This window comes from Mesoplodon bidens (assembly GCF_964165515.1).
Source record: "Mesoplodon bidens genome assembly, chromosome: 1".
NCBI lineage: Eukaryota > Metazoa > Chordata > Mammalia > Artiodactyla > Ziphiidae > Mesoplodon > Mesoplodon bidens.
The window spans coordinates 51,650,913-51,676,684 of NC_138176.1; the positions used below are offsets into that span (position 1 = coordinate 51,650,913).

At 36.8% G+C, this 25,772-nt stretch overlaps 1 protein-coding gene across 2 annotated transcripts in view; it reads left to right on the plus strand.

Moving 5' to 3' along the window:
• Positions 1-25,772, plus strand: part of WAPL (WAPL cohesin release factor) — a 77,273-nt gene that overhangs the window by 20,438 nt on the left and 31,063 nt on the right. For both annotated transcript variants that reach the window (XM_081251937.1, XM_081251936.1), the window contains 2 exons: positions 4,103-5,146; positions 8,113-8,231. In XM_081251937.1, the coding sequence (XP_081108063.1) occupies positions 4,103-5,146; positions 8,113-8,231 (1,163 nt within the window). The remainder of the gene's footprint in view (positions 1-4,102; positions 5,147-8,112; positions 8,232-25,772) is intronic.

Genomic DNA, 25,772 nt, shown 5'->3' on the forward strand with positions numbered 1-25,772 from the left:
TAAATAGTGATTTTCTAATGGACATTTAATTTTGATGAAATTTCTTTTGCTTTATGGTTAAAGATAAAAGATGTTCCAGTACATATTATTGAATAATCCTTCCCATAGAGATTTGAAATTCTGCAATTAACATACACTGATTTCCCACAGATATTTTGCTCCTTCTCTTGTCATTTACCAATTAAAAAATGTATTTTGGAGTGTTTGGAAACCTGCTAAAATTATAGATACTCTCCCTGAAAAATGTGTGCACAGGCATTTTTTTCACACAGTGTCACAAGATTTGCAGAACCCATGAAATCATTCATAAATCTCTGATCAAACCTCCCTTCCCACTTTTTAAATACTTCAGAGTTCACTTTACGCATGGAAGCCTTAAATTATCCCACCTGATTATTTTCCTGTATAAAACCATATATACTCAAGTTATTGCAAGTACTGATGTGTTTTTATTTTTAAGGGAATCATCTATTTCCTTTCAAAATTAAGAATCTTAAGGGAATAATAGGCATTTAATTAATCTTTAATGTGAGGTTGCTTACTGTTTTTTAGATAAGCAGAATGAGGCTTAGAGAGGAAATTCGACTTGCCAAATTTTTACACATCTAGTTATTGTCTTAGCTGTGTGGTTCAATACCATGTTTCTCAAATTCCACATAGCCTTTATTATGCTAAATTCCCTCCCTTGTGTAATACTGAATATACAAGAGACTCAGTACCTATCCAGTGATACTAAAATCTAGTGAGATTAAAAAGCATTTATTAAGTATCTTTGCAGATGACGCTAGGCTAAGTCTTCTGCTGAAAACTTTCTACTTATCCAATCTTCACCCTTTAGGCTGAGGAAGAACAGTAGGCCTTAGAATGTAGTTTTGGATTCCTTGCTTGAAGCTGATAGACACAGGACCTAAGGGAATATTGATGAACATACAGGTTAAATTCCACTAAGAAATGTCTCACTAAAAGATTATTAAAAATATATTTTATATTGCGGCAGAGTTGTAACAGCTATGATAATTTGCATTTGTGTGATGTTCTGTAACCTGCATATATCCTTAGATACATTATCTTCTTTTATCTGTTCAGCTTGCCCTTGAGACAGATTTTATTAGTTCATTTTTTCAGATGAAGAAACTGTCCCAACTTCTTTTTTTTTTTAATGTTTATTTTATTTTATTTTTGGCTGCGTCAGGTCTTAGTTGCGGCTCGTGGGATCCTCCGTTCTGGCCTGTGGGCTCCTTGTTGTGGTGCATGGGCTCCAGAGTGCATGGGCTCTGTAGTTGTGGTGCGTGGGCTCTCTAGTTTTGGCCTGCGTGCTCAGTAGTTGCGGTGTGCAGGCTTAGTTGCCCCGCAGCATGTGGGATCCTAGTTCCCTGACCAGGGATTGAACCCGAATCCCCTGCATTGGAAGGCGGATTCTGAACCACTGGACCACCAGAGAAGTCCCTGTCCCAAGTTAAGGTGACTTGCCTAAGGTCATTTTAGCCACTAAGTGGCAGAGCTGGCACTCATCCGTTTAACTCCTAAACGGTTATCTTTGCTAGAAATACATTTCTGTTTATATAGCTGGTTTAGATTAAAACAGAGTAAATACTGATATTTATCTTCTCTGTTTAAAAAAAAGAAAAGGTGCGGGGGGCGTACCAGGTTGGACACTTGAGCAAAGATAGATGAGTATACTTCCTTGCTAAGGTGGTGTGAGTGAGCCTTGTTGGCATACAGAAAACAGTTTAGCCACCTAAGAACTGGAAATAAAGATTTCCAAGTAGAAATGTTGCAGAAGCCCTAAAAGTGTCTCAATAAAAGCCATTTTAAAAGAAAAAGGAAACAACTCATTTTTATTTCCCCTCCCCACCCTTGATATTTTGAGATATAAAGTGAGTTTATCTGATAAGGAAGCTGGGATGTTTGAGGAAGGGAAGGAGGGCAGTTGAAAGTAATTGCTATTTTGAATTTTAGGACAAGATAGCCTTTCTTTCTCTTCTGAAGGTATAGTTAAGAATATTTCTTGAAGACCTAAATGATGAAGGAGTATAGAAAGCATTTATTTTATTTATCAGAATACTGTTGTGGAAAACTTAGATCGCTTTTCTTGTGCAGAACTCTTTGTTGATTAAATTAGTTTTATCTGTGCAGTGTATTTCTGAAGTTTAAAAATTATATAATATACTTTAATAATTCATCTGTAGGATTGTTTATGCTATATAATTGAATACATGAATAAATTGTATTTACTAATGACATAAGTTTTAGTGACAATACTTCTTTCTCTAAGGCTTTTTATTACTCTTTGCACTTAAAGTTATAAGGTATACTCACAACAGAGTTAGATTTACATATGAAAGGCAGCTCATGAGAATAGTAACTGTTAAAAACACAACACATATTCTCTGACTTTAGGGGAAATGGGAGTGGTAAGTAAAACTTGAAGTAGTAATTTTTAAAAACATGGATAATAAAGTTTACTGTGACATAACCTTTTTTTTTTAAGTCAGAAGGATGTTTATTACATAAAACAATTAGAAACAGCTTAAATAACTTGTGACATTAAGACAGTAGAATGCTATGTAACTATAAAAGTGGTGTGGTATAACATTTAGCGACATCTCATAGACGTCTGTGTAGCTAGGCATACAAAGCATTCCCATAGGCATTTCTTAGCAAATAATTCCTTTAATAATGCTGGAAAGTAGTATGGGTCAGTGGCTTCCCTTTTGAGCACAGAAGGAAATTGAAGCCCTCAGGAAAACGTCCAAAGTTAAGGGTCTTGCCTGAGCTCTATAGGGCTAGTTGGTTAGGGCAACACAAGTCTCCAAATTCAGCTACTAGTGCTCTTTCCACTTGTTATAAGAGCACTGGTATCATTTCTTCAGGTTTAGTTTTAAACTTGGCTTTGCTTCTGCCCCTTTAAGAAAGTATCAGGTGTCAGAGTCAGCTTTTAATTCTTAACTTTTCAGTATTGTATACTTACTGATTTGGTACTTCTGAGATTATGAACACTATAGTTCCTTGCCTTTGGCTGGGAAATATCCAAGAATAAAACAGGTATACCTATAAATTAGTTGCCTTGTAGAGGTAAGTAAATATAAATTACATTTACACCCATTGGGTAGCATTAAAAATTGTACAGTGAATTCATGTAAAGCATCCCTTTGCTTTTATTTGATGGTTTGTTAATTGAGATTTGTAAATGACTTTTCTTAAATGTAGGTTTGGTTTTGTTTTGTTTTTTGGTAATTTTATTATTTGGCATAAACATTTAACCCGACTTTTTCTACTAACAAGTGCTTGGAGAATTAATTGTAGTACCAGTTTGAATCACATTTCCATCTCATTTAGAAAAATTTAAAAAATATTTCTGATGATAAAATTAAAGACAACAAAAATGAATTCCCCAAGTACAAAATTAGTAGTCAATTTAAGACTTACCACTGGCTGATATGGATAAATAGCCACTGTAGCCATGTAACTTAGGCACCAGAGCCACTGTTTAAAAAAAAAAAAAAAAAGAGCCTTGAAGTTGTATGGCTTTTAGGATTAGAAAAAAGAATGGAAAGCAGAAATAAAGAAACCTGACCCTGGAACAGGTTTCTAGACAGAGCTGGCATGCCATATGGGCAACCCTACCCCAGAGAAATAGACATTGCCAGAATGTTTTCATTAATTGTGTTACATTGTTAAGGTTCTATTAAATAATTTTTAAACATTTTTTAAACATCTTTATTGGAGTATAATTGCTTTACAGTGATTAAACATTTTTATTTGAAAAATCCATAGTATGTCTTAGAAGGTTTGGCTGAGTTATTTATATGTCATTCAGAATTGATCCTGTTGTTTAACACTGCTGAAATCTCTTGAGTTTAGGGTAACAATTTTAAGGGACGTGGATGCCTAGGGAGAGGTCACTGGAAGACATGAGAGCTGTGTACTGGAAGGGGAATTATCAGATATGTAAACATTTATTTTTTTCACAATTTAAAATTATTGCAGTTATTTCATAATTAATTATACTATTAATTAACCAAATGTCCCTTTTATTTGTTAACTTTTACATTGCTGTCACTCATATTTTTATCCTTTGACTTATTTTTCATTTTTATAGATAAAGTGGAGAACTTTAGTGAAGAACATGAAAAAAATAGTTACCATATTTACAAAAATGCTGAAGACAGTACTAAGAAACCCAATGCAGAAACTACAGTGGCTTCTGGATACAAAGCTGATGAAATCAAAGAAACAAATGATACTTGGAACTCCCAGCTTGGAAGAAGGTCAGAATCTCCATCAGAAACATCTTCAGTCAAGGGATCTGTAAGAACTGGTTTGTATGAATGGGATAATGACTTTGAAGATAGCAGATCAGAAGATTGTATTTTAAGTTTGGATAGTGATCCTCTTTTGGAGATGAAGGATGAGGATTTTAAAAATCGGTTGGAAAATCTAAATGAAGCCATTGAGGAAGACATCATGCAAAGTGTTCTTAGGCCAAGCAACTGTAGGACGTATTGTAGGGCCAATAAAGCAAAATCCTCACAAGGAGCATCAAATTTTGATAAGCTAATGGACGGCACCAGTCAGGGCTTAGCCAAAGCAAACAGTGAATCAAGTAAAGATGGCCTGAATCAGGCAAAGAAAGGCAGTGTAAGTTGTGGGACCAGTTTTAGAGGGACGGTTGGACGGACTAGAGATTATACTGTTTTACATCCATCTTGCTTGTCAGTTTGTAATGTTACCATACAGGATACTATGGAACGCAGCATGGATGAGTTCACTGCATCAACTCCTGCAGATTTGGGAGAAGCTGGCCGGCTAAGAAAAAAAGCAGATATTGCAACGTCTAAGACCACTACTAGATTTCGACCTAGTAATACTAAATCTAAAAAAGATGTTAAACTTGAATTTTTTGGTTTTGAAGATCATGATGAGACAGGAGGTGATGAAGGAGGTTCTGGGAGTTCTAATTACAAAATTAAGTATTTTGGCTTTGATGATCTCAGTGAAAGTGAAGATGATGAAGATGATGACTGTCAAGTGGAAAGAAAGACAAACAAAAAAAGATCTAAAACGGCTCCATCACCCTCCTTGCAGCCTCCTCCAGAAAGCAGTGATAATTCCCAGGACAGTCAGTCTAGTACTAATAATGCAGGTAAGACTTAAAAAAAAACTACAAGTAAACGTGTTTTTCAGGCTTAAGTAACAGCTACTTAGATTCCTCCTGGATACTCAGTTTTAGCTTGTTACTACATTTAATTTTAATAGGAGTACCTGTTTAGTGCCAAAGATTACCTTATCCAAAGATAACAGCATTTAAATGTTAATAAAGTCCTACCTTGTAAGGAACCAGTTTGTAAATTGGGGAGTCTTTTCATATTTGTATTTTAATTCTACCATTAGCACTTGAGAATTTGTGTGTGTGTGTGTGTGTGTGTGTGTTTATAGGGACACTGAACATCTTGATGTTTCAGTTTTGAAAAACTAAATGCAATGGAGACATAAGGATAGATTTTGGTCATTTAGAACTATATTGATATTAGATGGTTGTAATGAGGAAAATATTAGAAAATTAAAGTAAAAAAGCCTAATCAATCAATAAATGTTAAAAAACATTCTAAAGAAATCTTAAATTTATGAAGTTAAGATTAAATCTTAAGAATCATCCTCGTAACTTAATAAAATTAAAAAGTGCTAGTTAAGTATTTATACACTCTTATCAGTGAAAAATTAATTTGTCCCTTAAGGTAGTAGGACCAGTAATGACTTGAAGTCCTTGAGGAGTTGATAGTCTCCACTGAGAGACAAACAAAAGTAATAGGTTAGCTTTGCTATGAGTAAGTCACTGCTTGACAAGGACTCTGTGAAGTGGATTGACTGTTGAGTGGGGAAGAGTATGTGAAAGCCTCTGGGATACAAGGGCTATATTTATTTGTATTTAACCAAATACAGTTTTCCTATATCAGTTTACTTGTTAAATAGAGCTTTTGTCCTTTGAGGGTCGTAGAACAAGAGTCATTATGGTGAATTAGAACTATCATAGTAGGGACTTCCCCTGGTGGTCCAGTTGGTTAAGAATCCGCCTGCTAATGCAGGGGACGAGCCCTGGTCCATGAAGATCCCACATGCTGTGGAGCAACTAAGCCCGTGTGCCACAACTGCTGAGCCTGTGCTCTAGAGCCCGTGGGCCACAACCACTGAAGCCTGTGCGTGTAGAGCCTGTGGTCCGCAGGAAGACAAACTACCACAGTGAGAAGCCCACGCACAGCAGTTAACAGTAGCCCCTGCTTGCCGCAACTAGAGAAAGCCCGTGCACAGCAACAAAGACCCAATGCAGCCAAAAATAAATTTAAAATAAAAAAAAGACTCCATGCTCCCAATGCAAGGGACCTGGGTTCTGATCCCTGGTCAGGGAACTAGATCCCTCATGCCGCAACTAAGAGCCCACAGGCTGCAACTAAAGATCCCGTAGTATTCTTATATATAGATTCTCTTATAGAGTGTCTCATACTTGAGGCTACCTACCATTTTGCTTCATTTGGCCTAAAAATAGGTTTGCTAGATTAGAATCGCTAGAACTAGAGTTACACAGGAGTAGCCCCTAGGAGCCTGCCTTACTCCCCACTGCAAAAAAATAAGAGTATTTTCAGAATTCAACATTGTGTTGAATTGCTTCTGAAGAACTGAAGTTTGCTGCAGCCTTGCTAGTCACTTGAGATATGACTGGGTAGACAGCTTCACATTTGCTTTCTCCGGAAGATGATTAATAATTATGTACTGAAACCTGAACTCCAGTCCTGCTACAGCCTTCTTAGCTCTTATCCTAACCTTGAGAGCAAGTTATCCTAAATCATTAGGCTCCCTTTGAAAAACGTCATGTTGATACCAAATAATGTTTAAAAATTAGAGACTGTCTGATTGATATATCCAAAGTTGGAATCTGAGTCTTCATACAGTGTATGAAACAGCAAACATTTTTAAGGGTTGGGACAGAGAAAAGTCTTGCTTTTTTTTTTTTTTTTTTTTTGCGGTACGCGGGCCTCTCACTGTTGTGGCCTCTCCCGTTGCGGAGCACAGGCTCCGTCGCGCAGGCTCAGCGGCCATGGCTCACGGCATGTGGGATCTTCCCGGACCGGGGCACGAACCCGTGTCCCCTGCATCGGCAGGCGGACTCTCAACCACTGCGCCACCAGGGAAGCCCAAGTCTTCCTTTTTTTTTTTTTTTTTTAATATTTATTTATTTATTTAGGCTGTGCCGGGTCTTAGTTGCCGTACACGGGAACCTCGTTGCCATGTGCAGGCTCTTTAGTTGCAGCATGTGGGATCTTTAGCTGCGGCATGCAGAATCTTTAGTTGTGGCATGCGAACTCTTAGTTGTGGCATGCACATGGGATCTAGTTCCCTGACCAGGGATCGAACCTGGGCCTCTTGCACTGGGAGCGTGGAGTCTTAGCCACTGGACTACCAGGGAAGTCCCCTTCCTATTTTTTTCTTTTTTGTTTTCGTTTAGGCTAGAAAAGAATATAACCATTTGGAAATTAGTGTAATCCTTTGGTTAGTTTTGTGGGAGTACCACAGACCATGGAACTACATTGTACTAGGTCATTCTGTATCTTTTGCCAAGGATAGCTATACCCTTTTTTGGGTTTTTTAAAAAATGTGGCCTCTTCAGATATAAGCAGGCATTCTTTGAAGGCCAACATGATTCAGAGTACTTAAATTCTAGAAAAATGTTACAGGTACATATCACCTGATTGTGTGTGTGTGTGTGTGTGTGTGTGTGTGTTTAAACTAGACCATGCCAGTATTAATGTTGATAGATAACTAACAGTTATATCAACTTTGAAGAACAAATTCTGGAAAAGAATTGATTTTGCCAGTAAAACTGGAGCACATACACAGCAACTAGGTTTCTGATTTTCTTTTAGAGTAGGGGACAAGCAGGGAGTGAGCATGGGAGAATGAGACTTAGTATCTTGGAGTATTTTGTCAACTCTGTGGTGCTTTTATTCCTTTTTTTTTCTCCCCACAATATGCCTCTTTCTCCTCAAAGTGTTCATAGGTTGTCTGGTAGACAATTTGAAATAATAGAAAGCTAGCTAGTTTTGATTACTGTTTCAGAAAACTTGGATTTTACAGAGGATTTGCCTGGTGTGCCTGAAAGTGTGAAGAAGCCCCCAAATAAACAAGGAGATAAATCAAAGGAAAATACCAGAAAGATTTTTAGTGGCCCCAAACGGGTAAGTAAAGCACTATCAGTGATTTGTATTATTGTTGGAGGGCTCAACTCTTTTTTTATTTAAAAATTACTAACATCATGGCAATTAAATTTTGTCTTTCAAAGGATATATGTAAATTATTTTTTAAAAGCATTGTAACCATTTTTTGAAGTGTGGTAAAACATATATGGTAAAACATATTGCACTTTATTATATGCAAAGGTACAATTCAGTGACATTAAATACATTCATAGTGTTGTATAACCGACACCATTACCTATAACCAAAACTTTTTCATCATCTCTAACAAAAACACTGTACACATTAAACAATAACTCCACCTTGACCTGCCCAGCCTCTGGTAAACACAGTTTTACTTTCTGTCTCTATAAATTTGCCTATTCTAGGTGCCTCATGTAAGTGGAGTCACGCAATGTGTGTCTATCTGTGCCTGGCTTATTTCACTAATCATTATGTTGTCAAGGTCCCTCCCTGTTGTAACATATATCAGAATGTTTCTTTTTTACGGCTGAATACCAAATTTTGTTTATCCATTCATCTGTAGATGGACACTTAGGTGGTTCTCACTTTTTGGCTATTTGAGTCCCTGCTTTCAATTGATTTGGATACTTAAGAGTGGAATTTTGGGGACATATGGTAGGTTTTTGTTTAACTGCCAAAGTGTTTTCCACCTTGACTGCATCATTTTTATATTCATATTAGCAATGCACAAGGTTTCCAATGTTTCTACATCCTCACCAACATTTATTTTCTGAGTTTTTTTTTTTTTGATAATAGCTATCCTAATGTGTGGGAAATGGTATCTCATTGTGGTTTGATTTACATTTTCCTAATTATTGATGTTGAGCATCTTTTCATGTACTTGCTGGACATTTGTATATCTTTTTTTGGAGAAATGTCTGTTCAGTGCCCATTTTTGAATCAAGTTGTTTGGTTTTTTATTGTTGAGTTATAGGAGTTCTTTATATATGAATGTCTTATTAGATACATAATTTGCACATAGATGTTCCTATACTGTGAATTGTCTCTTTACTCTTTCTTGGTAGTATGCTTTAATATCAGTGAAGTCCAGTTTATCTTTTTCTTTTGTTACCTGTGCTTTTGGTGTCATATCTAAGAAATCATTGTCAAATTGGATGTCATGTACCTTTTCCCTATGTTTTCTTCTAGGTTTTATAGTTTTAGGTTTTGCATTTAGGTCATTGATCCATTTTGAGTTAATTTCTGTATATAGTATAAGTTAAGGGTGCAACTTCATTCTTATGCATTATATAAGTCATTTTAATATGGTCCAGCATAGGTATTGAGAATAATTTGCTTGACTTTACCTTTTTTTAAAAAGATTCCTTTACTTAAATAGCTTGTATAGTGTTAAACAGTTTTGTTATTGAAAATTGCAGTTAGAAGTTGTTGACATTTTTTGTAGACTGAACTACTTTTAAGCAACTAAAGAATGAGTGTGTCCATATTATCTGGCCTCGTTTTATTTTATTCTTTTACCTCTGTAAACAGCCAGTTAGGAATCTTTTCAGAGTGATTGTGTTATACTTTTGCAGCCCCAGGTGCTCACCCCCCACCGGAAAAAAAAATGCTTAATGCTCATTTCAACAGAGCTAACTTGCTCTGGAGCCAGGGGCCAGGGTAGTGTGGTGTAATGGCTATAGCACTTAATGCTTAGGTGAGATTTTGGTTTATAAAATTGTGTATGGCATGTGTTGATTTCTAGTGTAAAAGTTATACATTTTTTGGTTTCAGGACTACTTCACATTCTTAAAAATTTTATTAAGAATCCCAGAAAGCTTTTGATTATATATGTTATATTTATCAAATTGGAAGTGAAAACATATTTCAAAGATAGTTATTGATAATTCACTTAACAGTAACCCTTTACATGTTAATATAACATTTTAGCGAGAATTATTTTAAAAAGCAGTGCATTTTTTGCAAATCTCTTTATAAAGTTTGGCTTAGTAAAAGACAGCTAGATTCTTTAGGATTACCAGATGCAAACTAGTATGTTTAGGATGGATAAACAACAGTATCCTACCGTATAGCACAGGGAACTCTGTTCAGTATCCTGTGATAAACCATAATGGAAAAGAATATGACAAAGAATATATATAACTGAGTCACTTTGCTGTACAGCAGAAATTAACCTAACATTGTAAATCAACTATACTTCAATAAAATTTTTTTAGAAAAGAGCTAGATTCTTATATCCTCTATATTCAGTATTTTTCATTATGTTGTTTTAGTTGAAAAATATGAAGAAAATCCAGCCTCACATAGATAAGTAGTTGTATTTTAAGTAGTTTTTTCAGATAATTATGGACATTCTTCGTTGACATTACACCAAAATTGAAAAAAATGGGAGTTTCTTTCTTTTTAAAATTTATTTATTTATTTATTTATTTATTTATTTATTTATGGCTGTGTTGGGTCTTAATTGCTGTGCACAGGCTTTCTCTAGTTGCGGCGAGTGGGGGCTGCTCTTCGTCGCGGTGCATGGGCTTCTTACTGCGATGGCTTCTCTTGTTGCAGAGCATGGGCTCTAGGCGTGCAGGCTTCAGTAGTTGTGGCTTGTGGGCTCTAGAGCGCAAGCTCAGTAGTTGTGGCGCACGGGCTTAGTTGCTCCGCGGCATGTCGGATCTTCTCGGACCAGGGCTTGAACCCGTATCCCCTGCATTGGCAGGCAGATTCTTAACCACTGCGCCACCAGGGAAGCCCCGGGAGTTTTTCTTTTCTTTTTTAATATTTATTTATTTATTTGGTTGTGCCGGGTCTTAGTTGTGGCATGTGAGATCTAGTTCCCCAACCAGGGATCGAACCCAGGCACCCCCTGCATTGGGAGCGCAGAGTCTCACTCACTGGACCATGAGGAAGGTCCCTACCCCAGGAGCTTCTTAAAGCTTAGTTGTAACTTGGAGTCTAAAACCATGCCAGTGAACCTTTCATAATGTTGCATTAAAATCTGTTGGTCTGTCTTGCCTTTGAATGGATCTTTTACATATGCATGCTTTGTAACATTATACATTGGTCATTTGGAAAATACTGGTTAGATTGATTTATCTAAAACTTTCAATGGTGACACACTTCATTATACAGTGTCAAAAATATCATTAATATCACTGCCAAACTCATCAGAAAAGTCTTTTAAGTATTGGGAAGCTATCAAGGTCACAGTTCTCCAGAATTTTAGTTTTTGCTTAAAAGTTGAAATTTTTTCATTGGCAGAAAATACTTCAGGGAAAATGACTGGCAATGACAGGCCTACTTTGTTCATTTTTGAGAAAATGTCTGCATAATACCCAAGCCTGTATAAGCATAGTTTGTCAGTCTTTTAAGTAAAGAATGGTGTTCAGAAAAAAAGTGGCTAGTTCAGCTTGAAACTTGAGCCAGTAGTGTTTTTTTGATACAACCACACTTTATATGCAACAGAAGTGTTTTAGGCACACTGGTTTTGTCACATAGACCATTAGTGCACTTAGGGTTACGATTTAATCAGTAATTTTCACTCCTTTATCAAGGGCTTTTTTCTTATGTGAAACTGGCATTTTATTTTTTAACTATGAAGTATGTAGCAGTGAAGAATATGACTACTTATATACAGTTCAGAGCCCCTACCTTGATTCATGCTAAGACACCAACAGCTTTACCCAGCATTGCTTTTGCACCATCCCTACAAATATCAACAAAGTGAAAAAGGCAAACAACATAGTATTATTGTGAAAATGGTTTTGTCTTTGTAGACACCCTGGAAGAGTTTCCTGAGTCCTTTAAAGCATTCTACTTTATTTCTCCCACCTCAACTTTTTATTATAAAAAGTTAAAATATACAGAAAATGTAAAAAAGCAATGTGATGAATAACTATATTCCTCTATCTAGATTGATCCCCACCCCCCCCACCAAATCATCATAATTACACACAGTCCCCTTCCTCTTCCCCTTTTTCTCTTCTCTTCATATATGTGTGTGTGTGTGTGTGTGTGTGTGTATTATATAACATTTTTTCCTGTCGTATTTGAAAGTAAGTTGTTGAGATAGCATGCATTTCTTAATAAAAAAGACAATCTCATACCTAACTGTGGTTATATGATTATAATACTTAAGAAAATTAGTAATTCTTTGATATAATCCTGTGTCCAGTCCATATTCAGTTTTCCTCAGCTGTCTCCAAAATGTCTTTTAGTGCTGTTTTTCTCCCCAAACTATAATCATTTACTTGTTACAACTCTTTAATCCTGAGCAGTCCCCTCATCTTTTTAAAATTCCCCATGGCACTAGTTTTTTGTTGTTGCTTTTCTGTTGTTTTTTTTTTGTTTTTAAGAGCCCAGGATATCTGTCTTGTAGAATGTTTCACATTCAGATTTTATCTGATTGTTTCCTGATGATGTAAGTTGTTACTCCACTATATTAAAGTAGTATGGTGTCATAGAACACTGGAAGTAAGTCTCTATGTTTGATTAGGCTGAGGTTACACATATTTTGGCAAGAATGCCTCAAAATAATATTGTGTATGTTGCATCACGTCTGAAGGTATGTAATACCTGGTTATTCCACTCAAAATTGTTTGACCACCTATTGAAGGTTGTGACCACTGGATCTCCCCAAAATAAAAGTATGTTTTTCCTTTTATAATTTAATTACTAAGCTTCTGGGTGTTACTCTGGCAGCACGTGAATATCCTGTTCCCCTTTATTGTTTTACTTCATCATTTTAGCATCCATTGTGGATCTTTGCCTGCATCAGTTATTACACTGACAGTTACAGAATGGTGAGTTTTCTAATTGCAATTTCTTCTACATCTAATAACTGGAATTTTGTAAAAAGGAGTTTTCTTTCTCCCCATCCCAACCCCGAACTCCTATCGCTATAGACTCAATAATTTTTACTTATTAAATGTATTTATAATAGATTTGGCCAGAGTAAACCATTTCAAGCCATTTCTTGTGTCCTTCTGATATAGACCCATCATCTTTGAGCTTTTTTGCTTTCTGCACAAAAGATGACCCGGACTTACCTTGTGCTTTCAATCATGGACCCATCCAAGGATCCTTGGTTCTTTTTGTGGGGATTAGTACTTAGAAACCCAGAACTAAGTGCTGGGTGTGTTCGTTGCTTCTAGGCTCTTTCACTGGACAGAGCTGTGAAATACATTGAAAAATAAACTGAGTTCATACTGGTAGTTTCATTTCAAATTTAACATTTCAGAATTTGGTACTTAGCTTTCTTGCTTTATTCTACAGCACACATTACTTTTTAAATTATAACACCAATATTATTATGAACAGTAAATACACTAAGTGAAGTTAAAATTTCTTTCCAGTTCTTTTTGTCTTTAGATTATTTCACTAAGGATGAAGTCATGGTAATGTGTTCAAAAGTTTTGAAGTAATTTTTATCTTGTGTATGTTAATTCAGTATTCAAGTTCATTTTTTTAAACTTAGTTTTAAACTTAATATTGGATATATTTCTTTCCTACTAACATGACTTAGGAGGCAGCAGTGTACACGTACTTGACCCGATTACAAAGGAATCTCTCCGGCCTAAAGTAAATCAGGTCATGCAACCAAGTAGGCAGAAGACCTATTTACTGTTGATGGATAGTGTCAGAGGAAAATTAAGAAAATCATTATTAATTTATGAAACCGAAAGAGCTATGAGATTGAACTCATTTAAAAGATGTAATATAAGTAAAGCCTGCCTTAAAACAATAGTCCTGATTTAATCCCCAAAGAGGCTTCAGTAAATGTTTTAATTGCCTTTTTAACCTCCTATTGAAAGGTTTGCCCAAAACCCTCTTTAAGTGGAATTGTGTCAGAATTTTTTCACTTAGATACTACTACTATTTAGGTGGATCCGTAAGATTCAAAAATGAGACTTTGGGCTTCCCTGGTGGCGCAGTGGTTGGGAGTCCGCCTGCCGATGCAGGGGACGCGGGTTCATGCCCCGGTCTGGGAGGATCCCACGTGCTGCGGAGCGGCTGGGCCTGTGGGCCATGGCCGCTGGGCCTGCGCGTCCGGAGCCTGTGCTCCGCAACGGGAGAGGTCGCGGCGGTGAGAGGCCCGCGTACAGCAAAAAAAAAAAGAGAGAGAGAGACTTTGATCCAGAGTGTTATAAGTACTTTAGTAAAAAGTAATAAAAAATGCTTTAGATCCCATGGAAGTTATGTATCCTTATGAAAATATCTAGGTAAAGAATTTAGAAGCCTCCTTCAGGAAGAGAGCAGCAAGAAGTTAAGCAGTATAAAATCCCTAGCTCTTAAAATAAATAGGTCATCCATTTGTCTTCAAGACAGCTAAAAGACTACTTAAGAGTTGTTTAAAAGGAGAGAACCATTGAGAAACAGAAATAGTGGAAATTTAACCTATTGAGTTTTGATGAGTATAAAGGAATACAGGAAATAAATGGGATCAAAGTTTTAAGCATTTATAGATTAACAGAGTGGAAAGAATAGATTTGTTTCATATATGAGAAATTAGGATTCATGTTTTCGATGTAAAAAGGATAAGCTCAGTTCTCCAAGGAGTTTTATGTAGGTTATCCCCCAAATCTCCAGAGAAAAAGGAAAGGCAGGGGTCACTAGGTAGGTGGGCATAGGAAATGTACTCAGCAGTTGTTCCATTTCTCCATTATAATAGAAATACCCTCCTGTAGCTGATAGGTCAGTGGGAGTATCTGGGTCTTCTGCATTCTGATTAAAAGCACTAATGACCTCATTTCTGAGTGGTGGAGAGGTGGCCCATGTCTTGTAGTGGCAAATTTTCCTCCTTATCTATCAGGCTTTCTTAGCTCATGTTTTGGATTGAATAAAGCTGTTGTGGAGGGTAGCCCTGTACATTGGAGGATATTTAACAACATTGCTGACCTCTACCCACCAGATGCTAGTCCTGTTTTCCCCTGCTCCGTGCGCCTCCAGTTCAACCAAAAATGTCTTGGACATTACTAAATGTCCTATGGGGGTCAAAATGGGCTCCCCTCTCATTGGGGGTATGTGTGTGTATGTATGATTTGAGAGTAAGTTGTAGACTTAATGCTGATTACTCCCAAATACCTTAGTCTTTACTTTCTGAAAACAAGAGTACTCTACTCGATAGCTATAGTATACCCATCAAAACCAGGAAGCTAATAATAACATTGATACAATAATTCAGTCTAATCCACAGATCCCATTCAGTTTTACCAATTGTCTCATTAATGGCCTTTACAGCAGACCAAATCACGCATTATTCCCCCCTCCCCTGCATCTCCCAAAGAAAGAACCCATGATCCAATCCAGAATCACATGTTGTATTTAGTTGTCACAAGTCTCCACCCTCCTTCAGTCTGGAACATCTGTGTCTTTCCTAGTCTTTCCATGGCTTTGATATCTTTGAAGAGTTAAAATCAGTTATTTGTTGAATGTCCCTCAGTTTGTGCTTGTCTGATGTTTCCTCCCAATTAGATTTAGGTTTTGTGTATCTGGTGGAAATACCTCAGAAGAGGTGCTCTGTTCTTACTGCATCATACCAGGTGGCACACAATGTCACTTTGTACCATCGCTATTGACGTTAACGATCGCTTGAGGTCTGTCAGGTTCCTCAACTCCTCATCAAACTTTTACCCACTAGTTTTAGCATTGATTTTTGCCTGAATCAATCTTTACTATGATGGTTGTTGAATTTTTTTTTTCTAATTACATCCTGCCTTCTCTAGTTGTTAGTAGTTGGCCTTCTACTGGTAAGGTAGATTTTTTTCCTCTCCTTCATGTATATAAAAGAATATATGTATTTATATATTCATTATGTAGTATATACATTATATATTCATTATATATTCATTTAAGTATTTATAAATTTCTTTATGTCAGTATGAACATGGATTTCTGTTTTATTCAGTCATTTGTTACTGTTATTTATTTAAATGATAGTACTATTATTATTTCGATACTCAGATTTTCTTAGACTTGGCCTGTTCGTGGTTTTTCAAACTGGCTTTTAACATGGCCCACCACTTTGCATTTCCTTGCTAATGACACACAGAGATGTTCAAGGCTCATGATGCACATTCCCAGTTGTGGAATCAACCATTCCTCCAAGGACCCCTGTTTTCTTTTAGTGGAGAATAATCTTTAAAAATAAAATTTGGTCACAAAGTATAGTCATTTCTTCTGGGGTGTCATTGCTTCTAGGCCTTCTTTGAGTTAACAGAGCAAGGAAACACGTGAATACATGCATTTTCTTCCTCTCTCCTTCGCCCCCCCCCCGCCATCACACAGACACATACTTATTTCATATCTGTATACTTAGAACCATGAGTTCACACTGATACCTCCAATTCTAGTTCAACACCACATGTTTTATTCTAGCCTTCCCACTTTGCACATTTTACTTCTCTTTGCTGACAGCGAGGAATCTGGTTCCCAGTATCCTCAATACATTTACGTATTTGCTCAGTCCTCTTGTATATAGCCAATTTCCTGACCACACAGGCCATCTCCTCAGCTTTAGTGCCACCAGCCAAGAGGTCCCTGTTCCCTCTCTCTATCTTCCCATGTTAGAAAACATTAACTTGGGAATTCCCTGGTGGTCCAGTGGTTAGGACTCTGCACTTCCATGGCTGGGGTCCCAGGTCCGATCCCTGGTCAGGGAACTAAGATCTCACAAGCTGTGTGGTGCAGCCAAAAAAAAAAAAAAAAAAAGTTAACTTTTTAAGCTTGCTGGCTGTGAGGATTTTCCCCAACACCTCACCAGGTATATAGAGAATTCTGTTCATAACAGAATTGAGGGCTGGCTGCGTGAACACATGTGGCAGAAAGAAGATGAGGTAAAGTAAACTTCTGGTAAGAACATATTTGAAATGATTACTCAGAAAAGTTGTCACTTGCAAGGGAGAAAAGTAAAGATAAAGTTTGAGGGATTAGGTTGAAACATACCTGGTTTTAAGTACCTGTTGTTTCTGTATGTGGTTTTATCATTTGATAATTTTTTAAAAAATAAATATTTATTTATGTTCGGCTGTGTCGGGTCTTCATTGCTGTGCACGGGCTTTCTCTAGTTGCAGCCAGCGGGGCCTACTCTTTTTTTTTTTTTTTTTTTTTTTTGCACTACATGGGCCTCTCACTGTTGTGGCCTCTCCCGTTGCGGAGCACAGGCTCCAGACGCACAGGCTCAGCGGCCATGGCTCATGGGCCCAGCCGCTCCGTGGCATGTGGGATCTTCCCGGACCGGGTCACGAACCCATGTCCCCTGCATCGGCAGGCAGACTCTCAACCACTGCGCCACCAGGGAAGCCCGGGGGCTACTCTTTGTTGCGGGGCGCAGGTTTCTCATTGTGGTGGCTTCACTTGTTGCAGAGCACAGGCTCTAGGCACACAGGCTTTAGTAGTTGTGGCTCGCGGGCTCTAGAGTGCAGGCTCAGTAGTTGTGGTGCATGGGCCCAGTTGCTCCGCGGTATGTGGGATCTTCCTGGGCCAGGGCTCGAACTCGTGTCCCCGGCATTGGCAGGCGGATTTTCAACCACTGCGCCACCAGGGAAGTCCTGATCATTTGATAATTTTAATTTTTTTTTCTTTCAGTGCCATCTTATTTCTGATCACTGGCTACAGTTTCTCTGAATCCCATTATTTGTAGTTGCCGTATATTGGGTTGGCTAAAATGTACGTTCAGTTTTTTTCCATAATGTGGCTCTAGTAGTGCTTAGTTGTCATTAACTTCATTTGAAACAATTTTGTTAGATTGTATGTGACAGCCGTCATATCAGCGTGCATTAAAAAAAAAAAACACATCAGGGGCTTCCCTGGTGGCGCAGTGGTTGAGAGTCCGCCTGCTGATGCAGGGTACATGGGTTCATGCTCCAGTCCGGGAGGATTCCACATGCCGCGGAGCGGCTAGGCCCGTGAGCCATGGCCGCTGAGCCTGTGCGTCCGGAGCCTGTGCTCTGCAACAGGAGAGGCCACAACAGTGAGAGGCCCACGTACCGCAAAAAAAAATCAAAATTGGTGAATTTTTGTGGAGCCATTTTAATATTGAAGATGGAAGAAAACAACATTTTAGGCATATTATGTTTTATTATTTCAAGAAAGGTAAAAACGCAACTGAAGCGCACAAAAAGATTTGTGCAGTGTATGGAGAAGGTGCTGTGACTGATCGAAGGTGTCAAAAGTGGTTTGCAAAGTTTTGTGCTGGAGATTTCTCACTGGACGATGCTCCACGGTCGGGTAGACCAGTTGAAGTTGATAGTGATCAAATTGAGACAGTAATTGAGAACAATCAACGTTATACCACGTGGGAGATAGCCTACATACTCAAAATATCCAAATCAAGCGTTGAAAGTAATTTTCACTAGCTTGGTTATGTAATTACTTTGATGTTTGGGTTCCACATAAGTTAACCAAAAAAGCCTTCTTGACCATATTTCCACATGCGATTCTCTACTTACTGTAACGAAAACGTTCCGTTTGTAAAACAAACTGATGGGTGATGAAAAGTGAATACTGTACAATAATGTGGAATGGAAGAAATTGTGGGACAAGCGAACCACCACCAATCACACCAAAGGCTGGTCTTCATCCAAAGAAGGTGATGTTGTGTATACAGTGGGATTGGAAGGGAGTCCTCTATTATGAGCTCCTGCTGGAAAACCAAACGATTAATTCCAACAAGTACTGCTCCCAGTTAGACCAGCTGAAAGCAGCACTGGACGAAAAGCATCCGGAATTAGTCAACAGAAAACGCATAATCTTCCATCAGGATAACACAAGACCGCATGTTTCTTTGATGACCAGACAAAAACTGTTACAGCTTGGCTGGGAATTTCTGATTCATCTGCCGTATTCACCAGACATTGCACCTTCGGATTTCCATTTATTTTGGTCTTTACAAAATTCTCTTAATGGAAAAAATTTTCAATTCCCTGGAAGACTGTAAAAGGCACCTGGAACAGTTCTTTGCTCAGAAAGATGAAAAGTTTTGGGAAGATGGAATTATGAAATTGCCTGAAGAATGTCAGGAGGTAGTGGAACAAAACAGTGAATACGTTGTTCAATAAAGTTGTTGGGGAAAATGAAAAATGTGTCTTTTATTTTTACTTAAAAATTGAAGGAGCTTTTTGGCCAACCCCGTATGTGCTGATAAGCTTAGATCATTTTTTCTGCCTGCCCTGCTTTTTGTTTGATTTCTAGCTTTCCATTCAGCTGCTGCCAGTTTGCTCTCTTCCTAAGGGATTATCTGTATAATCATCCCAACTAACCTTCAGTGCTTGGAGGGTTATATTTTACTTTGGGCTTTGGCCATCTTATTTTGCCTGTTAAGACTATTTGCTGGGTCATTGATGAAACTAACCATAATGTCAATCTCAGTTTCAGTTCTCAAATATTTATACCTTCACTTTCATCATTTCCCTGTGGTTTAATGCTGGGCCCATTTGGTACTGTCCTTTGTTTGACTCTCAAAGGAACATTCTGGACATTTTTTTCCTCTTCCCTCCTGTCATTCAATATGACATAGGATAGTGGGTTTATGGGTAGTTGAATTAAAACTTGATTATCAGTATAAATCATGGTTATATATTTAGCTGTATTCAAAAGTTAAAATTTTATAAAACTGCAGTTTTAAAGTTAAGTATAGTTTTTATAGTTTTGTACACTCATTTTTTTGTTGCTTTATAAAATGAGTTTATATATATACGTTGTCAACTTAAAAACAGAATCTTACAATTGAAGAGATTTTAAAGGACAGGTAGTTCTACCTCTCACCCAAGAACAGATGTGCCTTTATAGTATCCTTCTCCAGCAATTAGAACTCACTCTGATGAAGCAGCTTATTTTTCTGTCAAATTGTTTTACCCGGTTACCTTTGTTCTGTGTCTGGGGATTCATTGACCATCCTGGGATCCAGTCATCGAGATAGCAGTATGAGATTCACTGTAGTCTCATGGACTAGAAACCTGAGACATAGATAAACGTGAAGCCCGAAAAAAAGAGAGACTAGCCATTGGTCTGCTGACGAGGGATGCTGGCCAAAGTGTAAAAGTAAAAAACAGGTTAGTGAGTCAAAGAGTTGTTGAAGCTGAACGTGTTCTGGCTGAGCCTGGGTATGGAAGAGGGTCAGTTTTAGTTGACTTTTCTTTGTCATTGTTTTTACATAATACCTGCATTTCACGGTACTAGGTACTGGGGATATAAAAAGGAGAAAGATAAGTAAGTGTCTTAGAAAGTGAGGTAGAATGTTTTTCCCCCACGGAAACTTTTGAGTAGTCTTAGTATTTCATACTCATTGTGTTTGTTCCAAAGTAGGAGTATCTGTCTTCCTTTAACATAGATAGTATTTAACTTAAACACTGAACCAGGTACTTAAGTCATTGATCTGTATTCTATAAAGATGTAGGAAAGTGTAAGTTATTTTCTTTATGAGATCTAATTCTGGTGGGTTTTTTCCTGTAATATTTTATTCTGGAAGGATTTTAATAAGGAATAAAAGCACCATTAATCTTTTTATTTTCTGTAGTTCAGGTTCCTTTAAAGTTTGAAAGTTCAAAATATTTCACTATAACTTATTTCCCAGAAAATGAAGTTTGAAATGAGAAAATGTAGCCATGGGTTAATCAAGAGCATGGGAACTCAAACAAACATTTGACAGAGGGAGGGAGGGAGGGAGGGAGAGAGAGGGAGTGTGTGTGTGTGTGTGTATTAGGTTGTTTATAGTTTGGAATTTGGTTTTCTAGTTTGTAGTACATTTTATTTAGAGTTCATTGGGATTCTGACATCCACAAAACTCTTTGCTGAACTTTCTTTTATTGACAGTCTTATTACTTTATGCTAATGATGACCATAAATTAACATTAGATGTAAAATATTGGGAGTTTTTTGGGGATGGTGACCATATATTTTTTCACCTTTAAATTCTTAGTGTCTGAGATACAGAAGGTGTTCATAAATGTTTATTTCTAGGATTTTTGGAAGTATCTTTCAGCAAAGAATCTTTATATAGTACTAAATGTTTGGCTTTTTTATGTTTGAAAATTGGTAAACATCAAATTTGGGAAAATCTCAGCCAATATTCTTCAAATAGTTTTTGGCTCTCTGTCCCCCTCTGGGGACTCTTATTATACTTGTCTTGCTTGTATCAGCCTAAAATCAACACGTATAACCTGTAGCCTGACAGAATAAAGCTTATTGACTTATTGCAATAAAGGATACTGCACAGCAGAGGAACCAAGGGGCATCTTACCAAAGAAAAGTTTTTGTAGGATTTTGGGGGAACCTGGGAAGTTTGGGTAAAATTTAAATGAAACAGTGTTTGAGAGGTTCAGGGCAAAGTACTATCTGTGAAGGGAGTTAATTTTTACTTTCTCATACAGTTACTGGGCTGGGTGAACTTCTCCCAGTGTGTGCTGACATTCTTCCCATCTTTTAATTTTTTCAGTCTTGGTTTCATTTGGAGATAGGTTAGATAGTTTCTGTTAACCATTTTCAGGTTCTTCTACAGCGTCTAAGCAGCTATTAATCCCATCTCTGAAAGTTTAGTTTGGGTCTATTTTATATCTTTCTTGTCTACTTAACGTACTCAGTTGTTTTCCCTACTTTCTTACATATGTGGAATATAGTTACAGTTATTTTCATTGTCTTTGTCTCCTCATTCTGTCATCTGCCTTGTTTCTGGGTCTGTTCTTACAGTGAACAGAGACAAATTTGGTAGAACCAGATTGAAAGTAAATGAGGAAACTGTGTTAAGAAAAAGTAAGGAATAGATGAGTTGAAGCCAAAATTCAAGCCTTTTTGTCTTGATGGATTTCCTGGGGACCTACCACAAACACAGCTTTGAGCTTCTTAGAAGCCAGGGCAAAGAAGATTATCAGTGGCCCTTTTGCTTTTCAGGAGGGGACATTAAAAACAGAAAACTCTTACTACCCTTGGACCAGGTATGGGTTATGTTTTCATCTTTTTCTGTGCCTCAGCTAAGAAGTATTGCTATTTCATTTGTCATTGATGGGCTATTTAATTAACATTTGATTTAAGAACATAAAAGTAGAATATCTTTATCCCTTCCCATTTTGTAGGATTGCCTGTATTAAACTTGAATTCATCTTTTTATTACTCTGATTTCTTACTTTCTTTTACTGTTGTCTGAATTTGATTTAGTTGTTTCATGGAAATTAAAATATTAACTGATAGAATGATGATTATACTTTTCTGAGAGAATTTTAAAAGATTTTTAATATTTTTTATCTGGAAATAATTAAAAAATAGTTTGTACTTGGAAATAATTTCAAAATTACAGAAGAGTTAGAAAAATAAAATAGTACAACAAACATTCCTTATGAATATTATCTTAATATTCGCTTTTTCATTCTTTCTTTGTGTTTGTGTGTATATATATTCATACCTATGTATTTTTTCTGAATATTTAAGGGTAAGTTCATATATATTTTATATATATATATATATATATATATATATATATATAATTAGCCCTTTACCCTAAATACAGTGTGTACTTCCTAATCAATTACATGTCCACATCACAGTAATCATCTTTAGTAAATTTAATATTGTTCCAGTATTTTTACCTAATCTGTTTTGTCAGTTTTGTCAGTTGACACAGTAATGTCCTTTGTAGCATTTTCTCGTCTCTGCTACAGGATCCAGTCTAGGGTGAGGTATTTCATTTAGCTGTCATTCATTTAGCTGTTGAGCTGTGTCTTTAGTCTCTTTTAACCAGGAACATTTCTGTAGTCTTTCTTCGTCTCTTATGACATTGACATCCCCTGATCCCCCTTTAAAAAAAAAGCTTCTTATTTTGGTTTAATCGAAGTTTCTTCATGATTGTATTCAGGTTATTCATTCTAGGCTGGGATACTGTATAAGTGATGATGTATTCTTTTCAGCATGCCACCTCTGGAGAATGTTAATTATGATCACCCAGTTAAGGGGTTGTCTATTCCTCTGCTGTATAATTATTTTCTTCCCCATGCAACTAAAAAGCAGTCTTTGAAGAGACTATTCAAATACCTTGTTCTTCATACTCTTAGATTTAATATACATGATGATGCTTTCCTGATTCACTGTTTGCTGTGCCGCTTGCAAAATATTCATTTAGTCAATTCTCCCCATTTATTTATTTATTTTATTTGTTTGGTTGTTTTATTTTTCTTTTATCAGTATGGACTCATGAATCCCTGCCTCTTTAATGGTTCAAAATTCATTATTTATTTTGGAGGTACATTTGTCCTGATTTGGCTAGTCTGGCTCTTCTGTCACTGTGACATACCCCCATCATTCTGTGGGCATTTTCTTACTTATTGACATAACACAGTTTTCCAGATTCATATTGTGCCTGCTCTGCTCCAGCCCCGGAATTAAGCCCATTCTCTGAGAAGTCTCCATTCCCTTTAGTGGAGAATGGTACTAGAGACCAAGATCTGGGCAGTAGATGTGGTCATCCCTTCTTGGCCCTTTTAGTAGTAGATGGAGATAGGAAACATTCATGTATATGCATATGGATTCCTGCATATGCACATATCTGTTCTAGAAATCATGAGTTCACACTAACTTCAATATTAGTCCATCCCTACAGGGTTCTTTCTTGCCTTCTGTCTTAACCCTGACTCCCAGCAATATCAACACTTTTACTCAAACCTATAATACATCTAAAATAGTTTGAGAATTGCTTTGTCCATTCCACTACAATAAATAACTCTACTACTGTGTTTAGGATTTATTTGTAATCCTGCACTTGCCCTACCATACACTGCCACTGACCCAAGGTATAAAGTCAAATACTGTGTTCATAAGTTATTTAGATGAATTCTGTCTGCCTGTCTTTTCTTCCTATCTTCCCTTCATTGTGTTTGCTATTCATTTGAATTATGAGTAGGTTTATGTGTTCTGGTTTGCTTTCACTTTTAGGTTTTTTTCCCCTTTCATTCTCATTTATTTAATTTATTTGATTACATATGCACAACATTAGCATGCTTCCAAAAGTCAGCACTATACAAAAAGGTAAGTTCAATGAACGGTCACTTCATTGAGTGATGTTCTAGCCCATCACTCACCCCTGGTAGGGACTTCTCTGCTTTATCCTTTCTGTATTTCTTTTTATAAAGATAAGCACAAATTTTCTTATTTTCCCCCTTTCTTTTATAAAAGGTAGCATCTGTATGTGCACTTTTGCGCTTTGCTTTCTATTTAAATTTTTATTTAGTAATAACTCTTGTAATTGTACCATGTGAGTTCATAGATCTTCCTCAGAATATATATATTTACATTAAAAAAAAAGTTGGCTTTAGATTGTATTTTTCCTTGGTTTTTTTCCTTCTTCTCTTAAATGTTCTTTATATCCTTCAAATTGTTTCTTTTAAGGTTATATGTGTGTAGGTTATGTACATACAAATACAGTGTTGGCAAAATCTTATATATTCAGCACATCCCTATCATTATTTAGTCCTAATTTCAGTCGTATCATTTGCCTCAACTACTGTAAAAGAAATCTCAAGTTCGTTTTTAATAGGTAGCTTATTTTTCTGTGGCGTATCAGACCTTGGCTGTTTATCTCTGGACTATTTTCAAGTTGCTGTATTGTCAGGGACCCCTTCCTCTGTGGGTGGTGTCCTACCATCTCTAGAGTACTGAAGAGTACAAATAGTAAGAACAGGAAGGGGGGGAGGCAAAGAACCATCCCTAGAAGGCCAGGACCCAGAAGGTGTACCCTACTTTTGTTCATTCATTGACTAGAACCTAGTCACGTGCCCACACAAGTAGCAAGAGATGTTGGAAAATCAGGGCAAGCATATGTCCAGTTAAATATTCTTAAGAGGAAAACGAAGGGGAGAATGAACATTCTCTATCTACCCATAGGTGTCTCAAGATATTTTCAGCTTCTCTTTTCGTGTTTCTAAATTTGATAAAACATCTCCCTAATACAACTGTTCCATTCTATATTTAGTGATATTTTTAGTTGTAAAACTGATGCTTATTTCAGTTTGGTTTTTCATCATGGCTCATTCTGGTATCTTTTTATTTAACAATTGTTGTGTTGTAGGCTTGGTTGTATTAGTTTTCACAAAGGGCCAAGTATTGGATTTTATGCTTTGTTACCTGGACTTTTTTAGAGCTTATGTTCAGGTTATGCTATTTCAAGGTGATATTCTGATGTGGCAATGCTTGCTTTTATAAAGTTTTATAATATTGATATAAATACTTTTGAAGTTAAAACAACTGAGTAGTAGGTGTATTGTTCTTCTTGTGGATAGGAATTGACAGTTTCTTCATAAAAATAGCAGCTGTATCTTTGAAAGGTTTATCTGTAGCACTTAATTGAATCAGGCAGAAAAGAAAGATTTTCAGCTCTACTTCTCCCGTGTACCTTTGAATTATATTCTTTGCATAGTGCTCTATCTTAACATATTCTAAATGTCGAGTTCTTAGCAGTACAGACTTTCTTGGTTTTAGCTTAGGGATAGCTGCAGCTTTTCCTCAAATAATTTAATGCCCTGAATATTTAACAAATTATGAAAATTTACTTTAAAGCTTTTTTGGTCATAGTTTAAGACAATTTGAGAT